The 14,856-nt window shown below is 40.2% G+C and overlaps 1 protein-coding gene across 1 annotated transcript in view; it reads left to right on the top strand.

Moving 5' to 3' along the window:
* The window catches only part of lats1 (large tumor suppressor kinase 1), a 29,569-nt gene extending 14,787 nt beyond the window's left edge, over positions 1-14,782 (top strand). Inside the window, 4 exon segments of the mRNA XM_052025403.1 lie at positions 2,830-3,412; positions 7,312-7,494; positions 10,481-10,587; positions 11,703-14,782. Coding sequence (XP_051881363.1) covers positions 2,830-3,412; positions 7,312-7,494; positions 10,481-10,587; positions 11,703-12,218 — 1,389 coding nt within the window. The 3' untranslated portion in view covers positions 12,219-14,782.
* The last annotated feature ends 74 nt before the right edge of the window (positions 14,783-14,856 follow it).

Genomic DNA, 14,856 nt, shown 5'->3' with positions numbered 1-14,856 from the left:
GTTTAGTGTACGAAATATACTAAATTTTTATCCAGTACTAAATGCAGCACAAGGACAGATGTTTGTAACTATCAACCCATTCCTTTAATGGTTTGGAACTTTAATGTGGAATATTCAATGATTCCCACTTCTGTGGTGAAGGTGCTAACTGGAAAACCTGCTTTTCCAGGAAGTACTTCCTTGTATTCACATTCTAAATTATTCAGCACCATGTGTCAGTTGTCTGGCTAGTAATCTGAAGATCTGGATTCTCAATCCAGAGATATGAGTTCAGATTATACCACTGCAGCAGGGTATTTAAATTGAATTAATTAAATAATCTGAAATTATTAAAAATTATACTTTAGCAACCCAATCATAAAACTTTTAGATTATTGTTTAAAAAAAAATCTGGTTTACTAGTATCTTTCAGGGAGAAAATCTGCTTCTCTTATCAGTTTCATATCTATTGGACTGCAGACCCAAAACAGTGACCTTGACATTTCTTTACCATCTGAAGTGGATGAGAAAGCCTTTGTATCAAAACCAGTATTTTGGAACATAATAGAGATGAAACTGAACTGATCACCCAAACCTAGGCTTTGGATGTGGACACGGTATAATTGCTTCATGCAAACTTCTCACAAACATCAGCAGGTCAGACCTACCAGAGGTGGTGGCACGTGGTGTGCAGATGGGAGGGAGTGGCTCTAGAAGGCAGATCCTATGTGGTGTCATGACATCAGGTCAAACGAGATCAAATTCCTTCAGATTATGAATTATTACTCCTTCAAGTTGAATAACAGTTGGAACAAACACCGAGTTTAGTAAGGGCACACTGTGGGAGGAAGATTTCATTACCTGTTACAAAGTTGTGCTTGGCAGCACCACTGACTAAAAACAGTAAAAGCTGGAAATGCTCAGGAATAAGGCAGCATCAAAGAGAAATGGTTAGCATTTTAGGATGAAGACCCTTTGTCAGAACTGGAATATTGTGAAAATTAGTTTTTAAGTGGCAGAGAATGTGGGGGATGGGTAGAAAGGACAAAAACAAAGTCTCTGATCTCCCTTTCAGAGATTAGACATTTGCTATCTATCTCTACCTCACATTCTCTGCAACATAAAATTAAATGTTTTCTCTCTTTTCCAGTTCGACAAAGTGCCTTTGACCTACAGCGTTAGCTGCTTCTCTTTCTGCAGATGCTGCCTGACCTCCTCATGTTTTTCAAGATCATGTGTGGGGCTTTATCAGAAAAACAACTTTAGCCTATATCCACATCTGCTTCCAAGATCAGAACATTTCTGCTCCGACAAAAGAGCCATTAATTTGACTGGTGCATTTAAAGGAAATGGGGCAAATTAACTGGAAGGTAATGAAACTGGAAAATGCTGTTCACTGCCTGAAAGGATGGTGGATGTAAGTCCTTTAGTAACTTCACAAGGATATATTTGGAAAAAGACAAACCTGCACTGAAAAGACATTAGATTGAGGAGTCAAGACCAATGGATGTTTTTTTTTCCCCAAAGTGTCAGCATAAGCACAACCTCTCAAATTACAAGGTCTTTTGCTGTGAGATTCATTGTTAACTGCATTTATTTAAGAACGTAAGAAGCAGAAGAGTGAGAAAGCCATTTGGCTCTTTGTACCTACCTACTTCACCATTTAGTAAGACAATGGCTGATCTTTTACCTTGGTGCCAATTTCTTGCAGTAACCCAATATCCCTTGATCTTCTTAATATCTAAAAATCTGTGGACCTCTGTCTTGACTGCTCCATTATTGAGCTTCCACAATCCTCTTGGATAGAAAGCTACAAAGGTTCATTTGCTTTTGCTCATCTCATTCCTGAATTGGTGATCCTTTATCTTGTTACAGTGACTCCTGATTCTGGACATCACAGCTGGAGGAAACAAATTCTGCAGCTAACCTTTCACACCTCATATGTTCTTCCTAATAATGGTTGTAGCTATTTTAGCAGATATTTACTGTTACTGGTTCTCCCTCGTCCCATGCTCTGTGAAGATTTTTTTATTGGCTGGAGGATGCCAATTGACAATTTATTTTTTATTACCAGACAAATCAAACTAGAATGTCTTAAAAACTTCTTGAAAATCCTGTATTTAAAAACCAATATTTTTCTCAATTAGTGGCAATATCCTAAGGCAATTACAATTTCCATAACCTGTCTGTTGAATTGCAGATTCCTGAATTACAAAATGGAATGTCTGATGTTTTATCCTCTTCTGACTGCACAGTTGGTTGTGTGCCTCACCTCTGGTCTGTGCATTGAGAGTACTTCACAAGAAACGTAATACTTTTGAAGTGTAGTCACATCAGTAAAGGAATGGCAGCTGCCAATTTACAAACAGAAAGCTCCCTGAAACAGCAATAGGATAATGACTAGACATTGGCAAGTTCCTGTAGATATAGACGAAAGCATTTATAGTGAAAGGTAAAAGTAAGGACAGTAAAGTGATGACTGAAATGTGTATGTGTGCCCTCATTGTGTTGACACCCATACCCAATCTCCATTTCACCTAAAGACTACTCTTGTTCTCAGCCTTGGCTTGTTGTGTACAGCACAGCATTAATCAGGAGATACTTACTGCTTATATTGCTGGAAACACTCAGACCTGACAGAGGACGTGGAACCTGGAAAGTTAACTCTAGTTTCTCTTTCCACAAATGCCTGACTTGCTGAGTATTTACAGCATTTGTTTTCATTTCAGGTCTGCAGTTTTTATTTAATTATTGCTTTTGTGCTCTTGAATATTCTGTGCAATCAGAGATTGTAACCAGAAGGTTTTGATTTTAAAAAAATTAGTCTGCCTTTGCTTTACTTAATTGTAGGTTGGATTATCAAAAGATGCCCAAGACCAGATGCGCAAGATGTTGTGCCAGAAAGAGTCTAATTACATTCGCTTAAAAAGGGCAAAGATGGATAAGTCCATGTTTGTGAAGATCAAGACCTTGGGAATAGGTGCATTTGGAGAAGTCTGTCTAGCTCGGAAAGTAGATACCAATGCATTGTATGCCATGAAGACACTGAGGAAGAAAGATGTGTTGCTGCGTAACCAGGTTGCTCATGTGAAAGCTGAGCGGGATATCTTGGCAGAAGCTGACAATGAGTGGGTGGTTCGACTCTATTATTCATTCCAGGACCGAGACAACCTTTACTTTGTGATGGACTACATTCCAGGAGGAGATATGATGAGTCTCCTTATAAGAATGGGCATCTTTCCAGAACCTCTAGCACAGTTCTACATTGCTGAGCTGACCTGTGCCGTGGAAAGTGTCCACAAAATGGGCTTCATTCATAGGGATATTAAACCTGACAACATCCTGATTGACCGAGATGGCCACATAAAACTGACTGACTTTGGGCTCTGCACAGGTTTCCGATGGACCCATGATTCCAAGTATTATCAAAGTGGTAAGTGATGTTTACTGATGTATGGTTAGGGAATTTTGCTGCAATTAAGAAAAATTAATCGCTGCTCTGTTTAATCTGATTTGCAATTTGAAAGAACATTAATTACTGTCTGAGATTTGTTAATATAGGCAATTAGTTAAAGAAACTCTACCCCTTCATCACCAATGGAAGTGCATCAGAATGTATGTAAAATGATGAATGAAATGCGTATGTGTGCCCTCATCGTGTTGGCACCCATACCCTATCATTTCACCTAAAGACTACTCTTGGTCTTGGCTTGTTGTATACAGCACGGCATTAATTAGGAGATGCTTATTGCTTACGATGCTGGAAACACTCAGACCTGACAGAGGATGCAATTGCCTCCTTTTATTGCAAGATTCTCTTGTTATGACTTGCCCTGTCCCATCAGTTCATTTTCCCTTTGTCTTCCCTTCACTAATTTCATAGTTGCTCATTATTATTTTTGAAGCACATAAAGACACCTCCAAATAAATTATATTTTAAAATCTCTGAGTTCACAACACTGGATCATTCTGTGCATTGTATTTTTGGGCGTGGGTTAACACTGCCTGTCCATTATAATCAATGAGTAATGCTTCTTCAGTTCATTGTAATCAGTGGGTAATACGTCCTCAGTCCATTGGAATCAGTGGATAACTCTCCTCGGTCCATTGTAATTAACTGGCTACACACCCCCGTACAGTGTGATTGGTGAGTCAAGCAATAATGCCCCAGAATGTGATAATGATGGGTGATGCTCATGAATATTGAAATAATGGGCAATGCTTTGATGGTGGCACTTATTCCAGAGCGAGCACTGTAATCTTGTTTAGCACTTCTAGAATATACACAGAGGCATGGTAGTGTAGCGGTTACTCTGTGTATACACAGAGGCACAGTAGTGTAGCGGTTAGCTTAACACTACTACAGCGCCAGTGATCCGGGTTCAATTCGAGTCGCTGTCTGTAAGGAGTTTGTATGTTCTCCCCATGTCTGCGTGGGTGTCCTCTGGGTGCTCCGGTTTCCTCCGGTTGCTCCAGTTTCCTCCCACATTCCAAAGATGTATGGGTTAGGAAGTTGTGGGCATGCTATGTTGGCGCCTGAAGCGTGGCGACACTTGCGGGATGCTCCCAAAACCTATGCAAAAGATGCATTTCACTCTGTCTCTCGATGTACATGTGACTAATAAAGATATTGTATCTCGAGTTCATAATTTCACTGGAAATTTCATTGGAATGATTTTAGAAATGTTTTCTGTTTGTAACCTCTGCACTTCTCCCCTCTATTTTGTCTGTCATCATGTGCCCCTGTTCCTCTCTCCTGTTTTTCTACTTTCTAGCTCATCTCCATTTTTAACCCCTTCACTGTTCATCTCTCTCCCCCTTCCCTTAACCACAGCTGGAATATTGTGTGTAGATCTGGTCGCATACAATGGGAAGGATGTGATTACACTGGAGAGAGTGCAGAGGAGATTGACCAGAATATTGCCTGGGATGGAGTGTTTTGGTTATGGACAGAGACTTGATGGGCTGGGTTTGTTTTCTTTGGAGCAGAGGAGGCTGATAGAGGTGTACAAAATTATGAGAGGCATAGATAAAAACTTAGATAAAGTCTCAGTAGCTCTTATTGTGGCTAGCAGGAACATGATGAGTAATTTCATGATCCTCTCTTCACTTCTCTGTCTATCACCCACTGTTCATCTTTCCTCCTCTGTTTTTTCCCTCTGCTACCCTGGGGTAGTGCAGAGATTGGTGTGTGAGGCTGCTGTAGTGTGGAACCTTTGGGTGTTGAGCTATGTAGCTAAATGCAACATCCTTGGTGTTTAGTGCAGAGATCAAGTTCCAAAAGGAGGCTTTTACAATTAACATACAATACAGAAACAAGCTGTTCAGTTTAAGCACTTCATACTGAATTTATGCTGCAAATGAGGCTCCTCCCACCTCTCATCACCTTAATCAGGATTACCTAATCTCTAGCTTCCCTATAAATGCATCACAACTAAATGTTTCAACTACTGTTGACAACAAATTACACATTCTAATGACAACCTGGATGAAGAAGTTCCTCTATTAAAATTAATGTGAATAAATTAAGTGGTTAGCTGCCATTTACCCAGCAAAGAGCACATGCCGTCCATGCTGAGAGTGTGCTTCCATGCTCTAAACATCTGGGCTATATCCTCAAGGTCATTGTGTGTATGCTGCTGCATCTTTCCATGCCATGGTAAAGTTGTGCCACATGATTTTTAATATGAGACTCTTGTGGAGCCATGCTACAGTACACCTTCGGACCTGTCCATGATCTGGAGCAGGGCTTCAGTATGGTTATCAAATGTTCCACAGTTATCCAAGAGACTTCATATGTCCTCTTGTTATTCTCTTGGTGTTTGAGGATTCATCAACGAGAGCTGACGAGGTGAGCTTCATTCTTGCTGTTACCTTTATCTTTTATACAGGGTTGGCCTAGTGGGTTCCTTTTAAATAACCCCAACAGGGAAACATTGTATGATTTTACCATGATGGTCACATTCCACCTTGAGATAATCAATGGCACCTGCATTGTGACTCATAAAGACTTGGGAATTAGACCAAAAGGTTTCCAAATGGGATTTTATAAGGTCAGAATTGGACAGTATCAAATCTGTCTTTGTGTTGTACTTCAAGGTATGGTGATTGACTAATATTACACGCGCTGATGGATTATGTCAAGTACATATAGGTATATGAGTTCTGGAGTTGATGAAAACTGGAAATTAAGCACAAGGATGTCTAGCAGTGAGAGTGAGGCAGTCTTGACAAAAGTGTGTGGTTTGAATGTCTGTTCAGGATTGAATGGATCACTGTGTTTGGATTGAACTGCAGAACAATGAGCAGAGAGGATATATGGGATGAGGCCTTTGACTTGACATTGACAGCTTCTGTCGTAGTCTGTGGCTCCTGGCTATCGTATTAAGGTAGACTGAAGTCCTGAAAGTTAGTATCCTCTTTTTGCAGTTTTCTCTCTATCTGCTATGAGTCACTTCATTCTGCAAGCAGAGAAAATCATGTTCCTGCTGTCAGCAGTTTGACACCAATGAGTGAAATCCAGGTGTCTATCATACAAATGAGGTTGTAAATGCATTAACTGTTCCAGCTTTAAGTAGCTACAGTAAAATGTGTTGTGCTACAGTGAGAACTATCACAGAAAGTTCTATAATGTTTTCTAAAGCTTTAGAATTCACCATCAGGTGTGGTGTAACAGGATGCATGGGCACAGTAGCATTCATGCTTGCTTGCTTACTAGTTATGGCAAAAATTCCCAAGCCTTATTTAGGGACTAGTAAACATTTTTTTTCCATTTGATTCCTGCCTTTTTGTGGGACACAGCTCAACATATTGGACCATCTTCAGGCTGTAGTCTTTGGTGGGATTAACCAGAGAACACAAACCTCTCTTTCTGTATCTCCAGACATCTGTTGCTGTCTTCCAGCTATCTGTAGTTTTCTCTGGAAAAGCTTTTGACCTGCAATTTCTTTACAGAGGAACAAGAAATGGAATCATCAATTGCCGTGGCTCAACCTCCTAGTCACTACCTTTGATGTACTTGTCCTTAGTGCTTTCTGCTATTGCACGTTTTCAGTTCTTCAAGCCTAGGAATAGATAGTAGTGTGTTCACTTTTAATTGAGGGAAGAGCCCTGTTTCCAGATCAAGGGTGGGTGCTTAGTAATCAAGTTCTTTCAACAGTTCCCACTAGCCCCATGGTTGAACGTCATAGATCAGCCACCTTTCTGTGAAATGGTGGAGTCAAAAAAGGGTAATTTACAATACTGGAATTTGTTAACTTAAGTCTCTTGTTCATTTCTGTCTTCATAAATCCTTCTTGACTGATTATTAATGGGTTTTCTTAATGCACTCAGGTGACCATCCTCGGCAGGACAGCATGGATTTCAGTAATGAATGGGGTGATCCCAAGAGCTGTAAGTGTGCAGAGAGACTGAAACCACTGGAGCGAAGAGCAGCTCGGCAACATCAGCGCTGCTTGGCACATTCCCTGGTGGGCACACCTAATTACATTGCACCAGAAGTCCTGCTCCGTACAGGTAAAGTCAATAAGTTCCCCTGAAGGACGTTTTAGTTGCACTCAGGAAATGAAAATTATTCTTTTCCTTATTATAGCAGCCCCCATGCTGTCTGCTGCTGAACTGTCTTGATACTGCTGCCCACATCATAACTTGTTCTGGGTTTTGTTCACCCACTATTACCCTTGAGTTTGCTGACCTCCACTGTCTCCCAATCAAGCTTGATTTGTGAAAAAATAATTCATCATTTTCTCCCAACCTCTGCAGCCATCTCAACATCTTCAAATCCCTGCGGTCTTTGAGTTCTTTTAATCCTGGCCTCTTGTGCGTCCCCAATTTTCATTGCTTCACTATTAGTTGCCTTTAGCTGTCTGACCCCTAACCTGCAGAATTCCCTCCCTGAATCCTTTTCCCTCTCTTAGGAAGCCTCAAAATTTTGACCAAATTTTCAGTCATCACAATACATTCTTAAATTGCTCTTGTATTGTGGAGGGTCATGGCTGTCACGTGACAGCACTGCCCCCTACCTGGTTGGCAGACACACCACTGCCGATGAAGGTTTGGCCCCGCCCCACCCATCAGTGCACACCTGACCATTGGCCCCTTTAAGTACTGTTCTACTTGGCCTTGGGCCATTGCCCTTTGTAATCGATTAGTCCTTGCTGGCACCAAGCCATTGGCCCCCTGTAAGTTACCTGGGCTGGACCCCCCCAGCCCTCCAGCACGTGCCATGTGTGCTCAGCCTGCTCTCTTTGCCATCTTCGAGAGACCACCCTGCTTCACTCCAGGCCGAGTACTGTGGAACGGCGTTGGAGAAATTGTTGGTGAGGTGTGCACTGTTAAGGGGTTGGGAGCGTTTTAGTTAGTGTCCCTAGTAGCATAGAGCCATGCCTGCATTGAGTCAAGGGGTAGTGGGAATCATATTGTTTTTCCTTGATTGTGTGTGCCTAGTTTCTTGTGTGTGTGTTTTATCCCCGGTGCGATTTTTCCCACGCTTGCTATAAACTGTGCGCGTGTGTATTATTCCCGTTACCATTTTCCCACGCTCATCCTTTGTAAATAAATCATTTACTGCCAGACTCTGTTCAGAGTCCTTGCTTTCGAGACCCATCGAATCTGTTTTCTCACTCACAACAGCTCTGTGACAAACTTTGAGATGTTTTTATGTGGAAAGCATATCTTATTAATGCACGTTGTTGATGCAAATTGAACAAAGATAAGTGATCAATCCTTTAGCTCTCTATTGGATTTCAGTTTTGCCTGCATATAGTATCATTCCATCCCCCGTTTCCTTCACTCTTCTGAAATAGATAAGTTTCTGGACAAGCTTATTCTCCTTTTCCAAGACTTCTCAGAATTTGTAGCGAGGCTCATATTTTGCTTTAAATTGGTTCCTTTCAGTTTTAGTTTGTTTCATCTAAAAGCACGTTAAATCCAGAAAGAAGTTTCTTATGTTATTCAAATGACTCTGTTTTCTTCTTGTCTCAAATCCCTCTGTTGCATTTCCTGAATTGGTAAAAAGCTTGCAACCTATAAACCAAAAATTGATTCTATCTGTGTATGGTGCAATTTGAAGTAACGGGCTGGTTACAGAAGTGGATATGTTTTCAATCATAGTTTATTCAGGCTGGTCAACTAAGTCTCTAAACAGTACAAATTAGGAACAAAACTTAGGGAGTTCAGAATAAAGGTTTATAACCTAAAATTGGAACTAGTCCTTTAAAACATGATGTCAGGTATCAAAAGGATTGTGAAAATAACATATTTATTGCACAGTTTTATCTACCCCACCCTTTTAACATATCCTTCTTATGTCCTTGCGTTTATCTGGCCTCCCCTAAATGCAGCTATGCTATTCACCTCAACCCCTCTGTGTTAGCAGATTTCCTCTTTCTCTTGATGCAGAAGTTTCTTCTCAATTTTGTGTTAGATTTTTCAAGGATGATTTTACATTTATCGCCCCAAGCTCTATAAGTAGAAGTCTCTTAATTCTGGAATTTATACCTGTCCTTTGAACGCTTTTTAATCATAAACTGTTCAATTAGGTCACTAATTAGTTTTTTTTTGAAAGAGACTGTGGTGTTCAATGCAATCTGGTTGCTGTAACATCTTTAATTCTAATATCGCCCTTGTTATCTTTATTTAGAATTCCCTGCACCTAAAAAACTTAGAACTCTCTTCCACCAAAAATCTATTGAAGTTGGGTAAAACTGAAGCTTTTTTGTTAGGGTTATGTAGGCAAAAGATAGATGCATGTCAACCATAATCTAATTGAATGTCAAATAGATTTGAAGGATTGAATGGGCCACTCTCTTTTATGCTCCTGAAGATTAAGAATGCAAGTTGAATTTAAAAAAAATAACCTCAGTAATGCAAGTTAGTATTCTTGTACCTGGTTCTCAATTAAGTGATAGAAATCTAAGCATTAATTCTTAGGTTAAAGTAGAAACCTGAATAAGAGTACGAGCGACCCCCACGTTATGGGGGTGGGGGTTGCGTTCCTAGAAAACCGTCTGTATTGCGATTTTCTGTAATGCAAAGCTGCACGAGTAATGAAATGAGTTGAAAAAAACTTGTGTTTATTTACTTTTTCCCACATAAATTCCACGATATCGAATTTTATTCTGTATCTCAAATTCTTGGGTAGTGATTTCTGAATTCTGTGAGGGTGAATTTCCATTACCCGAATGGCTGCCACATGAAGGTCACCCATATGAAGTGAATGACAAAATCAAATCCATCTCTAAACAGGATGTCACATAACAAATCCTGGATAATATAAGCCCTAAGAACATGACTTGACTATAGCAATAATTAGACACCAAATAGCACATCATAGTCTCAGGTGTAACTTAAATAGATCATATTGTTAAACCTGTTCTTGCCCTGAATAACAAAACCAGATTTTATGGGTCAGTATTGGAAACCTGAATAACAGATCTTGATTACTAGAATAATAGTCCATTAACTTGTAGTTAAGATTTGGAAATTAATTTCTGTCTTGCAGGTTACACCCAATTGTGTGATTGGTGGAGTGTGGGTGTCATTCTTTATGAAATGTTGGTGGGACAGCCTCCTTTCTTGGCACAAACTCCATTGGAAACGCAGATTAAGGTAATGAATTTATTGTGCCTCACACTTACTGTGCGCTGTGCTTCTGTCTTTTACATAGGCCTTCTTTTAGACTACTTTGAGTTCAATTACAGCATTTAAACAAAGAAGCACGGCAGTAAACCAAAACCAGGTACAAAATGGAACATAAATGGTTATTTGTTCTCCAGGAATGTATTATCACTGCAGAGTTGCCAAAATGGGAGCCCAATCAATTGACTAAAAAGATCAGCCATGTGGAGGAACAGGGGGATCTTGGGGTCCACGTCCTTACATCCCTCAAGGTTGCCACACAGGTTGATGGGATTGTTAAGAAGGCGTATGGTGTGTTGGCCTTCATTAGTTGGGGTAGTGAGTTCAAGAGCCATGAGGTAATGTTGCAGCTCTATCGAACTCTGGCTAGACCACACTTGGAGTATTGTGTTCAGTTCTGGCGCCTCATTATTGGAAGGATGTGGAAGCTTTAGAGAGGTTGCAGAGGAGATTTACCAGGATGCTGCCTGGATTGGAGAGCATGTCTTATGAGGATAGGTTGAGTGAGTTACAGCTTTTCTCTTTGGAGAGAAGGAGGATGAGAGGTGACTTGATAAAGGTGTACAAGATGATAAGAGGAATAGATCGATTGGACAGTGAGAGACTTTTTCCCAGGGCAAAAATGGCCAACACAAGGGGGCATAATTTTAAGGTGACTGGAGGAAGGTATAAGGGGGATGTCAGAGGTAAGTTTTTTTTTACACAGAGGGTGGTGGGTGAGTGGAACGCACTGCTGGCAGAGGTTGTGGGGGCAGATACATTAGGGACATTAAAGAGACTCTTAGATAACCACATAAATGATAGAGAAATGGGAGGGTAGGGATTAACATTTGGGAGGGAAGGGTTGGGTGGAGAGATAGAGCAGGATAAAATATCAGCACAACATTGTGGGCCGAAGGTCATGTACTGTGCTGTAGTGTTCTGCGTTCTATCTAAGTGAATGGTGGCACAGGCTGATAATGTTGAATGTCCCAGTACTGTAACATGCATTTAAAAGCAATTCCATTATTTAATTCTCATGGTTCAACAATCTAAATTTTGGAATGGCAATCTTATGGTTTTTATTATCGTCTATTATCACATAGGTCATAAACTGGCAGACAACACTTCACATCCCACCCCAGGCTAAGCTTAGCCCCGAAGCATCTGATCTTATTATCAAGCTTTGTCGCGGCCCTGAAGACAGGCTCGGAATGAATGGCACAGATGAAATAAAAGCCCATCCATTTTTCAGGCAAATTGATTTCTCCAGTGATATCCGGCATCAGTCAGCTCCATACATTCCAAAGATAACACACCCAACAGATACGTCCAATTTTGATCCCGTGGATCCTGACAAATTATGGAGTGATGATAATGATGGAGAAAATGTTAATGACACACTCAATGGCTGGTATCAGAATGGGAAGCATCCAGAACACGCCTTCTACGAGTTTACATTCCGGAGATTTTTCGATGATAATGGCTACCCTTATAGCTACCCTAAACCATTGCAGTGCGATTATCGTAGTCTAGAAGCGCCCGGGCATCAGACAGAAAGTAACGAAGAAAACACTGTTTCAGGAAAAGGGAGCCAGAATCGAGAACTGGTCTATGTATGAATGAAAGTCTTTTTTTAAGGAAAAGCCCCTTTGTTGTTTAATTCCCAGGGATGGATTTTTAGCTTTTACTTGATGCTTTCATGTTTTGGTTCTCAAGAACTTACAGAAAAATATATTTTGTAAGTATTAATTTATTTGAATGTTGTAATTTGAATCCTTCAGTTACGTGTGAATGAATAGAACATTGACTTTAGTACCTAACACTAGAGTTAAAAATCAATTGGATCATGTGATCAATAGCCTGTCAGTAACGTTGGCCTTGTACGTGACTTCATTCTCCAATACACTGTCTATATCATTACCTTAAGTGCTCCCTTCTTCTTGGAGAGTTTCACATATGTGAAGTGCATACTAGATACCTGTACGTTTTTCATCAAAAGATATCAGGTGTTATTTTCCAAGGTTCACTCCCAGTACAGAACTTTGCTTTAAGGAGAGTACGGTTAAAGATCAATAGCATGGGGCTTGCTGCATATCCAGCAGTAAAGCTCTATACTGAGAGTGGGCAGAGATGCACCAAGGTTAAATCTGTTGACCAATGTTTCTGTCTAGTCAGCTCACATACTGTTTCTAGATGTAGGACTTTTAACACTAAGTACAATCTGTGCCCACACTGCGGCTGCAGAGGGCTGTAACACTATACAATCTATTCTGTTCTCACATGGGGAGTAGGGAAAGACCCTTAACACTATGTGCCCTATTTTGTACCATGCTGAGAAGGGGCGGAGTGGGGGGAGATGGCTGTAACACCACTGTGGGACCTATGCTTCTATCCAGTGAAGTTGTCCCTATTTGGGATGGATCCATACTGAATGACCCATTATCCGTCTGAAGCCTAGGAAATGGTCTTTAACGGTGTGCCTTAAAACATCCTGCTTAGCTTTGACCAAATATGAAGAAATCATTTTGGTGTAATTTACATGAAAATAATTCTCTTTTAGAAGCATATAGAATGCAGGTTATTAGCTTTCTATTTTTTCTAATTTATGCATTGAATTTATTTATAAATTATACATGTTGTATAAACATTTAATTTGTCAGTAAATACTTTCATTCTCATTTTATTTCCAATGACATTAAATCTAAGATCATTTTCAAACTTGATGATTGACTGTATTTTTAATAATCTAGATTCAAAAGAATTAGTGTTCATTTGTCATCTTATAGCACAATACAGTTCAATTTCACATTGTCACTGAGTCAGAATCCTGGAATTTCATACCTATCAACACTGTGGGACTTGTTTGCTCCAGAGGGCAGCATTTCCTGTTCTTGGATTTCCAGAAGGTGCCACATCAGAGGTTGTTGTGGAAAATTAAGGCTCATGGTATGGGAGCTAACAGTGGCATATAACTGGGTGACTAACAGGAAACACAGTTGCCATAAAGGGGTCTTTGTATGGTTGCCAAGAAGTAGTAAGTGGTATGCCACAGGGATTGCTGCTAGGGACTCCTTACAATTTATATAAATGACTTGGATGAAGGCACTGAACATATCATTGCCACATTTGCCAAATAAAGTTGTGAAGACAAGGGATGCAAATTCTTTATGTGGGAAAAGATGTGGCAAACAGTATAATATGGGAAAACATTTTGGCAGAAAAAATGAGAAAGCATACTACCTAAGTGGTAAGAAATTGCAAAGTTTGGATGCAGAGGGATCAAGGCAATCCTAGTACATGATTCGCAAAATACTTGTATGCAGGTAGTGATTAGGAAAGCTAATAAAATGTTAGTTTATTACAAGGGGTATTAAATACAGAAGTTGGAAGGTTATACTTCAGTTGTAAAGGGCAGTATACTGTGCACTGGACTCACTTGATAAGATACCTTTATTAGTCACATGTACATAGAAACACACAGTGAAATCCATCTTTTGCATAGTGTTTCGGGGGCAGCCCGCAAGTGTCGCCACGCTTCCAGCACCAACATAGCATGCCCATAACTTCCTAACCTGTATGTCTTTGGAAAGTGGGGGGAAACCCACATAGACACGGGGAGAATGTACAAACTCCTTACAGTGGCCAGAATTGAACCCAGGTCGCTGGCACTGTAAAGCATTACGCTAACCACTAGAGTGTTAATGCGTTGAATGCATTTTAGAAAAGGTTTACTTAACTAATACTTTGTCTGGCTGTCTTCTGAGAAATGGTTTGACATGCTAGGTGTGTATCTACTGACATTTAAGGGTAAGAGGCATTTTGATTAAAACAAATTTCTGAGGGGTTTTGAAAGGGTGGATGTGGAAGATATTGCATGTTGTGGGAAAACCTCAAATGAGGGGTCAAATTAAAAGGGGTTGCACAGTTAAGACAAATGAGATAGGCTTTATTTTTCCTCTGAAGGCCTACGCCTTTGGAATTCTTCCTCAAAGGAAGCAGAGGTACATTGATTCTTGATAAGGGGGTGAAAGGTTATCACATGTAGACAGATGCCAAATTAGGATTACCATCAGAGCAGCCTTGAGCTGATTAAATGGTGGTTCAGACTCAAGGATCCACATGGCTGTCTGCTCCTGATCCATGTTTGAATCTACTGACACCTGAAATTAAGATGTGTTTTTTTTTGACTCGTCAAAGTTTACCAAGAGGTCTTGCCCTCAATGAAGAACTCATAATTCTGTAAACGCTGTCCATTAA

The sequence above is a fragment of the Pristis pectinata genome, chromosome 10, assembly GCF_009764475.1.
Source record: "Pristis pectinata isolate sPriPec2 chromosome 10, sPriPec2.1.pri, whole genome shotgun sequence".
Classification (NCBI taxonomy): domain Eukaryota; kingdom Metazoa; phylum Chordata; class Chondrichthyes; order Rhinopristiformes; family Pristidae; genus Pristis; species Pristis pectinata.
The sequence above is the reverse complement of the archived record's forward strand: the minus strand, read 5'-3'. Positions and strand labels throughout refer to the sequence as shown.